Here is a 13,323-nt window from a genome sequence, read left to right as displayed (position 1 = left end):
AAGCGGCTCCACGTTACGAGCAAGTATGTTGACAAATTATTTTTTACTAACAAAACTTGCAGTGATTTCTAGTATATAACAAAATAGTTCGTTTTTTAAGCATTAAAAAATCTTGACGTGTCCTTTTATTGAAAATTATTAAAAAACTACTACTACTCCGTTGGCTCAGCGACCCAAAATGAGACTTGGCCTCCAACACAAGGCAGCGTCACTTTCCTCGGTCCTGTGCGACCTCTGGCCAATTGTTGACTCGGAGTTCGCGCAGATGCGCCTCCACCATGTCACTCCAGCGGTGTCTGGGGCGTCCGATAGGACGTCCTCCTGCTAGGCGACCCAGGTACGCTCTTTTTACGTTCCGATCTTCATCCAGGTGGCCTAACCAACGGAGTCTGTGGGCTTTACTTTCTCCCATGATGTTAGGTTCAGCCACTAGGTCTTCGATCTCACGGTTCTTAAGGATTGTCCAGCTTCCAACCGCTCTTCGTTTGGGACCCAGTATCTTACGGAGTATCTTCCTCTCGGCAACTATCAGCATGTTTTCTTCCTTGAGTGTTAGTGTCCCTGCTTCGCATCCGTAGGTTAGTATTGGGCGAATCACGGTCTTATAGATTCGGATTTTGGTGCGTCTGCTTGGAAGCTTGGACACTAACACCTTGTGAAGGGCTGCACTGCATCGCAATGTATTCTGGATCCTAATCTTTATGTCCTCGTCAGGATTGTTGGTATCAGTAACGGTGCAGCCTAAGTAAGTTTTTTTATTAATAAACGCTTATTAAAAATTCGTTAATATTACTTGTGAAAGCAATAGAACGTAAATATATTTTTTTAATAAAAAGACGCATCAAGATCGCTTACCTACTCTTTCTAATTGCCTCCAAATTCCGATGTAATTATAATCTAAGTAGATATGTTATTTGATGCAACAGTTCTAATAATCGGTGAGCCTATTGTCCCCTGGCTCACGGGACAAAATGACAACAAAAAAAATTGATCCACCCACATACAAACATTGCAAGTTAAATAAAAGCTTGTAATTTGTGTACAGACTCCAGAAGAATGGCAGCTGCTGTGGTCCGGGCCAGAGGCGCCGGACGCCTACCTCAAGGAGTTCTGTCACCGCGCGCTCGCCGCCGCGCGCAACGTCGCTCCGCTCGACGATGACTACATGCCTAAAGGTTTGAAAGAATTCATTACTCAATACTTTCAGGAATTCGCTTCGTTAGTAAGACGGTCTTCACAATGGATGCGGCTCCGCAGACCGGGACGGTGTGGGAGCGAGACATCGCTATACACGGTGCAACACGAGGAACCCGAAAGATTTTAACCACGCACTTCTGAGGTCAGAAGAAGGAAAATATGTTATATGAGTTTAAGTAAATTGCGCCAAAAAAAAATTTTTTTTGGATGTATTGACATAAAAAATTTGTTAAGGTAAAACTGGCACTAAAAATAAATTTCTACGTTTTTTTTTTTGTAAAACCTAGTTTTTGCAAAGGTTACTTGTCACTTTTTGACATCTGTCAATAAAGATATTTAGACTACGCCCCATAATGGCATCACCGTCATCAAAAAGGCGTTTGCCACTAAGTTACAATAAGATGTTTTTTTTTATTGGCATTACCTTTGAAACTAGGCAAAATCCAGAAAAGTTCATATGACATTTTTGTCTCTAAATGTGATCAGCAGTAGCAGCATGGTTCCATTTTTATCGCTTTTCACTATGTCCGTCACTTTCGCACTTACATACTTGTTAGAACGTGACAAGGCATGGTGACAAATGATAAAGAGCCGACCGCCCCTATTAGCCCTACAGGAATACACTTAAAATCTTTCGGTTTCCTCATGTTCTATGGGTAATTTGAAATGATTTAAGTTCAGTCAACCAGGGGTCAAACCTCATTGGTTTAAGTTCTTAGTTTATTGTTTTAAAAACCCGCCTTTCGACATAAAAGTGGTAATTGTGAAAAAACTACTTACATTTGGAATAAAAAAGCATTCGTCTAATAGCCAATATACTACTGATTACGCGAAATAAAAAAATAATCCCAAAACTTTCCAAAATTTTACCAAAAAAAGAAAATCCGAGTCACAAGTTTTGTCATTTCCCCAAAATTTGTAACATTTTAAGGCATTACTTTAAAAAAATATATGACACTATTGTGTATTTAACTAGGGAATATTGGAAAAGTCCTTCAGGTATATACAGGAGCAGCAATGAAATACCGAGCTAGCTCAATCGTGTATATTTCGGAATTGACATACAAAATGTTAAACCACCCTCTAGTCGGCGCATGTAAACTTAGGTCTACCCCATATCTTATACCTTTAAACGAGCAATTCTTGTATATATATATATATATTTCTGTGATCTCGGAAACGGCTCTAACGATTTCGCTGAAATTTGGTATATGGGGGTTTTTGGGGGTATACAATCTATCTAGATTATTCTTATGTTTGGGAAAACGCGTGTTTTCGAGTTTTCATGCGTTTTTCTTTCGATGCCGAATATGGTCACTAATTTCGTATTGCCGGCCACTGTCCGTCTGGTCCAACGGGTTAAGACGCGGACTGCTAAACGAGTGTTACGGGTTCGAATCTCGCCCGGTGACTAACTTTTGTTTTTTTTTTTATATGTTCAAGTTTATATATAATTTTTTAATTTTTATTGTTTTAGACAAGTTTAATTTAGTAAAAAAATGTAGTTAAGATTATCACCTATACACCACCATATTACAATAAATAGTTATAACCGAGCAAAGCTCGGTCGCCCAGGTACTTACATATATAACAGACACGTCGCGTAAAAAATACAGAAATGAGTTCCTCAGCTTTCTAAGAAAAAGTACAAATGTTGACATTTTCCTTTATTTTTTAAAATAATAATAATAATAGCAGAACAGGTGTAGTATTTGACCTAGCGTACGTGATCCTTATCGGTTTGTTTGTGTCACTTAGTATTTCCGTGAGCTTTGTTTGTTTTCTTTTCTCATCTTATCTTCTGAGAGCAAGGGGCACTTAAAGTTGCCTTCGGTGATAATTTCGATAATTAGTTCGTCAGTCCGATGGTCTCTTGCCTTTCTTTTTTAAATGAAAAAGATACCAAATTCTTAAGAAGAGAAAAAAAAAACAGTTTCATGAAAAAGTAAACAATTTAATCTTAAACAGCAAGCGGTAAAAAATTACAAATCTTGCTCGAACTGCTGCCCTGGTTTCGTATGCAAGCACGGAGTCCACTGGCTTCTAAAGCCCTTTTTGCGTTGTTTGTGAAGCTGCTAATTTTTTGTGCCGTAACTCTTCAACGTTACGTATCGGACCGTCATAGACCAAATCCTTCATTTCTTGAAAATTTTTCGTACGTGATGCCCATCAATCGCTCTGCCAGAAAGAACGGTCCGATCAAATTACGAGTATCGTCGACCCCCATCCACACGTTTAATGAAAATCTTTGCTAATGAGCTCCTTCTTTTGATTTCCTTCATTTCCTTGGGTTTTCACCTTTAGATGGCCAAAAGTGCAGATTGTGGTTGTTTGTTATACCGTCACGGTCAAATTTGGATTCCACTGTCCACAAAATTTTCTTCAGGTACTCGGGATCTTCAATATCAGCATCAGCAAATTTGCAGAAATCCATCTAACTCACTAATTTAAATGAATTCACAAAAAGGCTAAAATGTTATTTAATAAACAGACCTTATTACTCCTTGCAGGAATATTTCCAGAAACTGTATGAATAATAATAATATTTTATTTAAATTTGTATAATAATAATTTTCTTAGCTTCAGAATTCTCGAATTATTAGCTATAGAAATTTAATGTTATCGTAAACTTAGGCTAAACGTAGTACCTAGTGTAAGTTTTGTATGCCAAGTGTGGCAGAACATGCATTCATGTAACCTATCTACGGACATGACAAATTGTACCATCTGTGTAATGTTCTAGCAAAATAAATGATTCTAATTCTGATTCATCCTTCCTGCCTCTTCAATAGCGTGTACTTGTGCATAATGGTATGGATACTGCCGAGCTGAGTGCAGGGTAAACCATACTTTCCACTGAGACATACCGAGCCGATTAACCACAATTGCCGTCTGCCCGGAAACACTGCAGGATTTCTTCTTCTTCGGCAGGATCATGGATTCAAGGTCTTCCAGCATCAGGTTGAGTGCGTTTGACTGATCCTTTTTCTCAAATAGTCTCAAACCCCTTGAAAATAAGATTAGATAAGGAACCGTAGACAAAAAAAATGCCTATGTAGAAACTAATTACCCTAATGACCCTTAATTAGTTTGTTTGTGTCGCCGAAGGCAACCTGACGTGATCCCTACCCCAATAAGATAAGATAAGGTACTAAAGTGACACAAACAAACCAATTAAGGGTCACGTACGCTTAGTCATGTCTTCTGCTATTATTATTATTACGTTTAAAAAGTTTTAGGGAAAATGTCGACATTCGCCTCTTTTTTTTAGAAAGCTGAGGAAGTCATTTCGGTATTTTTTTACACGGTGTCATACTTTTTCTTAAGTAATGCCTTAAAAAGCCTTTTTTTTAATTTCTTATAACGAGACGGCGTTATACACGTAATAGCGCCGTCTCGTTCACACACCGGAGCGCCGTGCAAATCCGCATCGATTTGATAACTGTGTAATTAAAAGAGTATCAAGGCCCTGAGGGTGTGGTGTGCTCCAATTTGTGTTAGTAACTTTTTGAATCATTGCGAATAAAACAAACATTAAGTAGGTACAGTTAAATTGAAAACTTCCTAACTTGAATAATTATAGATAATAAAGTTGTAGTGAAGTAAATTGAACTGTATGTGTTTTGAGCAGAGGTGGACCTGCGCTGCTTCCTGCGGCCGGAGCGCGTGCTGTGCGCGGTGCGCGCGCGCGCCGCCTCGCGCCCCCCGCACGCCTCGCACAAGCTCGCGCTGCAAGTCGTCTGGGATCCTGCCGGTAATTCCTTGTTACATAGAAAGGAAAAAAGCTAACACAAAGCCAAAAGAAAGGAAAGCTTTTTCTGTATGTCCAAAACCCAAAGGTATTCTAGAAGATATTGCTCTATAAAGACTGCCTGCTATTATATCGACTTAAAAGTTAAATTACTTTTTCATCACTCTTGCTCAAAAAATATCTTATGTCATGCAGGTGTGCTGAAGGACAAAGGCCTATTTTGTTCCCGCGGGAGTTATGGATTGTGAAAAAAAGTTATACCTCCCTAGGGAGTTGTAGTTTTTTTTATGTCACTTATTCATACAAACCAAGTAGCATAAATGAGTTTAACTTATAAAATACTGACGTTTATAATTTAATATTTTTGTTTTTGTTTAAAATTATTTAATTTGATTAATTTAACAGCCGTTTAAAATATTTTTGCATAATATTCAATCGTGGCTGAATGCCAATTAGGTTTGTGCCTTCGATGCCTCACCTGCCAAGAAATTACAAAATGGCGGACGAATGTTTGATATGTTACCGTATTTAAGAATTATTTCGCTTAATATTTAGTTTTGGGTAAGAATATTGCAAACTCAGGTCTTACCACCCTCGTATCCAAACTTTCACTTACCCCCCTCGTTGCACAATGTACTATTTCTCCAATATGCTCGGAAATGTTCACCTTATTGTAGCAAAAATAGTACGGGAAGTTCTTCGTTATGGTTAAACCCAAATTTAAAAAAATCAAACCATTATTGTCGTGTTTAAGCGGACGGGAAAGTTATTACTGTATTGTTTTTAGGGTTCCGTAGTCAACTAGGAACCCTTATAGTTTCGCCATGTCCGTCTGTCTGTCTGTACGCGGCTTTGCTCCGTGGTCGTTAGTGCTAAAAAGATGAAATTTGGCATGGACATATAAATCAATAAAGCCGACAAAGTCATATAGGTAATAAAATCTAGAACTTTAATTTTTTTATGGTACCTCCCCTACACGTAAAGTGGGGTTTTTTTTTTTGCTTTAACCCTACAGTGTGAGGTATCGTAGGAAAGGTCTTTCAAAACTAATAGGGGTCTTCAACAATCATTTTTTGATAAAGTGAATATATTCGGAGATAATAGCTCCGAAAGAAAAAATGTGTCCCCCCCCCCCCTCTAACTTGAACCATAGGTTTAAAAAATATGAAAAAAATCGTGGCAGTAGAGATTAAGAAAGACATTAAATGAAAACTATAGCAGACATGATCAGTTTAGCTGTTTTTGAGTGATCGCAAAAAATTTCGCCTTCATAGTAAAAAGACGTACATCCACAATTAAACGTTATTACGACATTAAATAGGTTGTTAAAGTTATTTGGCACTATTCATGTAAATAAGGTAAAATTTAAGATAAAAATTTGCTTATTTTACTCATTCTGTTTTTATTTGTCTAAAACAGTTTCATTGTTTTAGAACGAAAGAGTAAAAACTTAAAAGTAAGAGGCAATCCCGCTAATTTTATATTAATATTCGTTTATTGCACTCTTGTCAGATTCAGATTCAGATGTTTTATTGATAAAGGGCAAATTTTACAAGTCAATAAATAAATGTACATATCTATGCTTAAATAATTTTACATGTCAGGTACCAGTTAATTATTATTACAAATTCATATTAATTACATTATCACATTTAAATTTATAATTAATTACTTGTTATTTGTTTGGGTTAGTGATGATTTTTATGATTCGAAAAAATCATCAGTGCTATAAAGGCCATGCCTAGAAGATATGTTTTTAATTTGTTAAGAAAGATTGTATCACTTGGTGAATTTTTTATATCTGCCGGAAGAGCGTTATAGATTTTAACGCCAAACACAGCGAGCGACTTGCGACTTGTACGATGCATTATGTCTAGGACTTATTGTTATACTTTACTTTTTCATGCTTAATGAACCAAATCATTTTAAAATTACTGCAGTTTGCTAAAATATGTGTTTTATTCATCTATATAGCAATCTAAATGTTTTCCGCTATGAGATATTTATCTTTAGACATGCAAAGTCTCCGATTGCAAGTAAGTCTGTTACTTTAATTAGGTACTGATTATGCAAATTTGCCTATTTGTTTAACTTGGGTGAAAGGTACCGTTTCATCCCTTGGTTAACAATCTACTATAAGCTCCAGTTTAGCTTATTGTGACGGAAGAGTAACTACGGAACCCTACACTGAGCATGGCCCGTCATGCTCTTGGTCGGTTTTATTTACTTTTAAAAAACATGGATCCACTAAGAAACACCCATACAGCCAATTAATATAGCTGCGGGCTACGTTTACACGACCAGGTCAGCATCATTTCAGGCTATGGGATAGAGTCGTGTAAGACCGACGTGTATGATCGTGCGAATACTGTTTAATAAAATCAAAGACTATATAACTTTTATATTTGTTTTATGGATCTCATGCGTGCAAATACAGCTTATATATTGCACAATTATATTGAGTGAGCGAATATTGAATGGTACCAGAATAGTTGCAGAATACAGTAGTATGTACAGGTGGCAGAATAGTTGTGCCTTTATCTTTTAAAAATTAAAAATTGGGGGAAATTGTTTTTCACGTTTTTGATGTGAGTTCATGTTTAAATTATGATTATTTTAGCTGATTTCCTCGCACGTTTGGAGAAAAGCACTATATATGCCTCGGCAGGAATAGCAATTCGTGGATTCGTCTTCTTTGAAATCGAAACTCATCCAGGAATTGCCCTTTCCCGGCCTCTGCAATAATCTATTAATAACCAGTAAACTATGTGACGTGTGCAATAATTATTAGCTGCAAAATTTTACCAATACTTTCGTTGTGGCACTACAAATGGTAGCGAGGATTCGAGAGTGCGTCGCGCTGTCGATGTCGTTATTATATGGAGTGTATTGCTGTATTGAAACTTTAAATTCCTTTGACAATTTTATGCTAACAGTTTCTTATTTTGACTTAGGTATAAACTTCCCAAGTAGACCTAATATTATGTAGGACGAAAGTACCCATACGGATGCTTACATAAGCATAAGTATGTAGCTGCTGTGCACGCACACATACATAGTTAGATTCGGATGCAAATCAGAGATAGCGCTCTGAAATGAGCTTCCAAAAAACGCTTCAAGAGGGCTCTTTTTTACCTTATATACTATGAGATATTTTTTACTCTTTGGCTAATTGTATTGTTATGAGATGCTCATTGTAAATAATTGGAATGGCATCGCGCTCAACCAAATGCCGCCCCGCCGGTCGCATGCGTCCAGGCCGTGGCCTGAATGTACTCTTCTGTCACTAGATGGTGGCGACGGCGACGCCGCCTCGTCGCTGGGCGTGGTGGGGCTGCGGCTGACGGGCGCGCGCTGGGACGCGGCGGCGCGCGCGCTGCGCCCGTGCGCGCCCGCCTGCGCGCCGCACGCGCCCGCGCCGCGCCTGCTGCTGCGGCCGGGCCAGGTGTGTACTGTGGGGAGTGTAGCCTACTGTCACCAGAGGGGGGACGGCGCGCCGCCTCGTCGCTGGGCGTGGTGGGGCTGCGGCTGACGGGCGCGCGCTGGGACGCGGCGGCGCGCGCGCTGCGCCCGTGCGCGCCCGCCTGCGCGCCGCACGCGCCCGCGCCGCGCCTGCTGCTGCGGCCGGGCCAGGTGTGTACTGTGGGGAGTGTAGCCTACTGTCACCAGAGGGGGGACGGCGCGCCGCCTCGTCGCTGGGCGTGGTGGGGCTGCGGCTGACGGGCGCGCGCTGGGACGCGGCGGCGCGCGCGCTGCGCCCGTGCGCGCCCGCCTGCGCGCCGCACGCGCCCGCGCCGCGCCTGCTGCTGCGGCCGGGCCAGGTGTGTACTGTGGGGAGTGTAGCCTACTGTCACCAGAGGGGGGACGGCGCGCCGCCTCGTCGCTGGGCGTGGTGGGGCTGCGGCTGACGGGCGCGCGCTGGGACGCGGCGGCGCGCGCGCTGCGCCCGTGCGCGCCGCACGCGCCCGCGCCGCGCCTGCTGCTGCGGCCGGGCCAGGTGTGTACTGTGGGGAGTGTAGCCTACTGTCACCAGAGGGGGGACGGCGCGCCGCCTCGTCGCTGGGCGTGGTGGGGCTGCGGCTGACGGGCGCGCGCTGGGACGCGGCGGCGCGCGCGCTGCGCCCGTGCGCGCCCGCCTGCGCGCCGCACGCGCCCGCGCCGCGCCTGCTGCTGCGGCCGGGCCAGGTGTGTACTGTGGGGAGTGTAGCCTACTGTCACCAGAGGGGGGACGGCGCGCCGCCTCGTCGCTGGGCGTGGTGGGGCTGCGGCTGACGGGCGCGCGCTGGGACGCGGCGGCGCGCGCGCTGCGCCCGTGCGCGCTGCGCCCGTGCGCGCCCGCCTGCGCGCCGCACGCGCCCGCGCCGCGCCTGCTGCTGCGGCCGGGCCAGGTGTGTACTGTGGGGAGTGTAGCCTACTGTCACCAGAGGGGGGACGGCGCGCCGCCTCGTCGCTGGGCGTGGTGGGTTTGCGGCTGACGGGCGCGCGCTGGGACGCGGCGGCGCGCGCGCTGCGCCCGTGCGCGCCCGCCTGCGCGCCGCACGCGCCCGCGCCGCGCCTGCTGCTGCGGCCGGGCCAGGTGTGTACTGTGGGGAGTGTAGCCTACTGTCACCAGAGGGGGGACGGCGCGCCGCCTCGTCGCTGGGCGTGGTGGGGCTGCGGCTGACGGGCGCGCGCTGGGACGCGGCGGCGCGCGCGCTGCGCCCGTGCGCGCCCGCCTGCGCGCCGCACGCGCCCGCGCCGCGCCTGCTGCTGCGGCCGGGCCAGGTGTGTACTGTGGGGAGTGTAGCCTACTGTCACCAGAGGGGGGACGGCGCGCCGCCTCGTCGCTGGGCGTGGTGGGGCTGCGGCTGACGGGCGCGCGCTGGGACGCGGCGGCGCGCGCGCTGCGCCCGTGCGCGCTGCGCCCGTGCGCGCCCGCCTGCGCGCCGCACGCGCCCGCGCCGCGCCTGCTGCTGCGGCCGGGCCAGGTGTGTACTGTGGGGAGTGTAGCCTACTGTCACCAGAGGGGGGACGGCGCGCCGCCTCGTCGCTGGGCGTGGTGGGTTTGCGGCTGACGGGCGCGCGCTGGGACGCGGCGGCGCGCGCGCTGCGCCCGTGCGCGCCCGCCTGCGCGCCGCACGCGCCCGCGCCGCGCCTGCTGCTGCGGCCGGGCCAGGTGTGTACTGTGGGGAGTGTAGCCTACTGTCACCAGAGGGGGGACGGCGCGCCGCCTCGTCGCTGGGCGTGGTGGGGCTGCGGCTGACGGGCGCGCGCTGGGACGCGGCGGCGCGCGCGCTGCGCCCGTGCGCGCCCGCCTGCGCGCCGCACGCGCCCGCGCCGCGCCTGCTGCTGCGGCCGGGCCAGGTGTGTACTGTGGGGAGTGTAGCCTACTGTCACCAGAGGGGGGACGGCGCGCCGCCTCGTCGCTGGGCGTGGTGGGGCTGCGGCTGACGGGCGCGCGCTGGGACGCCGAGCAAGCGGCTGGGTCGAGGGGCGGCAGGCAGTATGACAGATTTTAGACTTTTACTAACTTGTTTATTAATATGAAAGTTTATATTTTTCTCGCAAGTGTGTTGAAAAACGTCGTATAAAACGCGTGTACATTAGTCACACACATCGTCGACTTTCTTATTGCGCGCTCGCTTTCAGCTGTCAGCAGCATTATACGGGAGTCGATATTGTGCGCGCACACAACCAACGTAGCACAACAATGTACTAAAAGATGTTTGTTCATTTTTAGAGCAGTCTTAATAAGCACACACCTTATTTACCCGTTTTTCACAGGAATCGGCATTGGCTGGCGAGACTTCGTTCGAGATCCCCGTGTACAACAACGAAGCCCGCGAGCAAGTGCTATTCACCGCCCGGGCGCCGCTCCACCACACCTTGTCGCGAGACACGGCGCTGCTGAACGCCGCGGCGCTGTTCGTCGCGCGGGCGGACTAGACTAGAGGTCACGTCACCGGTACCACTCTCGCTCATTACCGTCAACTTTGCACAGTCAACACTAGGACCCGCCTGGATATTAATGAGGTCGCTTAAATATCTGTAGGTAAAATACGATTGATCTCATCTGGACAGTTTGACTACAATAGGTCTAAGTTTTTTCTTAATACCAATAAATAAGTAGTGAAGATCAAAATCTTTCATTAACTACAAGGTTTTCATTAACAGGTTGATGGACATATTACTCCAAACACGATAGAAAGAACAATGGGAAGATGCCTAAAGGCGTCTAGTCTAGTGTCCACCAAGGTGTTAAGAGATTTTGGATTCCTTTTGGCTTTTTCGTTACGTGGAATAATATTAAAAACGCAGTTTCAGATCAATAAAGCCAAATCCGTCTGCGGGATGTACATGACTGTTTTCGTATCAGATAACATGGGGCCTAGCCAAGATGACAATAGTTGATAGAAAACGCCTATCGAAACTTGAATAATGTATGGAAACAGTAGCGTGACTTTTCGTAGCGTCTGTCATTTCGATACATTTTTTCTTTTCGTTTGGCGTTTGTCGATGTACCATTATTAACTTGGCTAGGTACCCAGAACACTTTAAATTTCAACTTCAATGATAAACAACGTTTGCTTTTAGCGTCATCCTCGCGTTGGCTCATGGGAGCCTGGGGTCCGCTTGGCGACTAATCCCAAGAATTGGTGTAGGCACTACTTTTTACTTTTTTACCAAAGCGACTGCCATCTGACCTTCCAACCTAGAGGGTAAACTAGGCCTTGTTGGGATTAGTCCGGTTTCCTCACGATGTTTTCCTTCACCGGAAAGCGACTGGTAAATATCAAATGAAATTTCGTACATAAGTTCCGAAAAACTCATTGGTACGAGCCGGGGTTTGAACCCGTGACCTCCAGAATGCAAGTCGCGCGCTCTTACCGCTAGGCCACCAGCGCTTCTAATTGCTTTTATAATAAGTAAACACACACCACACTTCAGTTCATACAGAACGGAACGGATAGGCTCCATCGCGCCCCAAATGGAACAACCTCACCCCGCTGCAGCAGACTGTCTGTAAATTAACAGAATTAACTTCAGTTCGATTACCAACACGTCTCATAGGCAGTTAGGTAGAGTCAAACCAAGATAAGTTGGCAGCGATTTTGATAGCCCAGAAAGCGCAAGTGTTATTTTTAACGTCAACCATCTATGAAATTATGACGTTTACTTAACACTTGCGCTGTCTGGGCTATCAAAATCGCTGCCAACTTATCGTGGTCTGACTACTCCAAAATAAATATTTCCGTAGTATGGCGTTTCCGCCGTGTGCTTTTAGGTCCAGCAGTCAAAATTATCTATCTGGTCCTCTGCAGCTGACGGACGAATACAATAATAAAATATGTTTACCTATTTTCGAAATTGGCCTTACTTCAAATTACCGTAGAGCGAGTTGAAAAATTTCATGGACACATTCAATTCAATTCAATTTATTTATTTCGGACCATGTCCAGTGTTAGTGTACATTGCCTTAATCCTATGTTAGTTGACTACTATACAAAATTATAACAAATTATACACTAACCCCCTTATTCATAAACGTCTACTAAAGTTGAGAAGCCGCTAATAATCGTTTGTCTCTTTATTCCGACGTATTGGTATGATGGAAAGGGACAAACGATTAATAAGGGGGTAAGCATAGATATCTATAGACCCGCTGTCATCGTCAGTTAGTATCGGGACCGATGTCGCGGGTCGCCGCAGTTAAAAATGTGTGCATTTCAACTACAATTACAATACTGTACGCATAAGGCCTACTCACACATAGACAGTGTAATCTTGCGTTCTGGTTGGTACACACACGCCCTAAATTGATTGTAATTACACAGTAAAAATAACGACCGAATTTTCTTAGAGTGTGTTTGTACCTTCTTAAGTTAAAAAGTCTTATCTTCATACGATATTCATAACACATGTGGCATTTTGCTTTCGAAGGTATTTTGACAGCTATTCAAACTACTCATTCGTCCGTTCATTCACTCAATAGAGATGAGCAACACCAAATCGATAAATGTATATGAACGAATGAATAATATTTGACTATTATTTTACATCATTGGTACGCTACTTACATAATTCAGAGTAAAAATCGTTTGAATGGAAATAAATCACTATCACTATATGAAATTACAAAATTAAATTAGCATTTCGATACGAATGCACGACTCTGAACTGGTAAGTATGAAAGGCTCGCTTTATTTCTATAGTTAAAAATAAATCTATAATGTGCACAATATATTTAGAATTCAGTTTTTAGCGTTCTGTGCCAACATGATTCTTTAATTTACCAAGCCTATAACGTCTGCCGCACCAAATTTTAAAAAATCGTATCTTAAGTAAGCGAAATAGTAAGGCAATCGAGTTAGCCGGTGGTAGATTTTTACATGTGG

General features: G+C 45.0%; 1 protein-coding gene across 1 annotated transcript in view; it reads left to right on the top strand.

Moving 5' to 3' along the window:
• LOC133517475 (cytoplasmic dynein 2 heavy chain 1) overlaps positions 1-11,063 on the top strand; it is a 149,635-nt gene extending 138,572 nt beyond the window's left edge. The window contains exons 78-88 of the mRNA XM_061850807.1: positions 1,046-1,175; positions 4,829-4,951; positions 8,239-8,451; positions 8,618-8,769; positions 8,984-9,133; positions 9,172-9,336; positions 9,375-9,524; positions 9,563-9,712; positions 9,751-9,885; positions 9,938-10,291; positions 10,712-11,063. Of these exons, the coding sequence (XP_061706791.1) occupies positions 1,046-1,175; positions 4,829-4,951; positions 8,239-8,451; positions 8,618-8,769; positions 8,984-9,133; positions 9,172-9,336; positions 9,375-9,524; positions 9,563-9,712; positions 9,751-9,885; positions 9,938-10,291; positions 10,712-10,873 (1,884 nt within the window). The 3' untranslated portion in view covers positions 10,874-11,063. The remainder of the gene's footprint in view (positions 1-1,045; positions 1,176-4,828; positions 4,952-8,238; positions 8,452-8,617; positions 8,770-8,983; positions 9,134-9,171; positions 9,337-9,374; positions 9,525-9,562; positions 9,713-9,750; positions 9,886-9,937; positions 10,292-10,711) is intronic.
• The last annotated feature ends 2,260 nt before the right edge of the window (positions 11,064-13,323 follow it).

This window comes from Cydia pomonella, chromosome 4, assembly GCF_033807575.1.
Source record: "Cydia pomonella isolate Wapato2018A chromosome 4, ilCydPomo1, whole genome shotgun sequence".
NCBI classification, from domain to species: Eukaryota; Metazoa; Arthropoda; class Insecta; order Lepidoptera; family Tortricidae; genus Cydia; species Cydia pomonella.
This window is presented reverse-complemented; position numbering and strand designations above follow the sequence as displayed.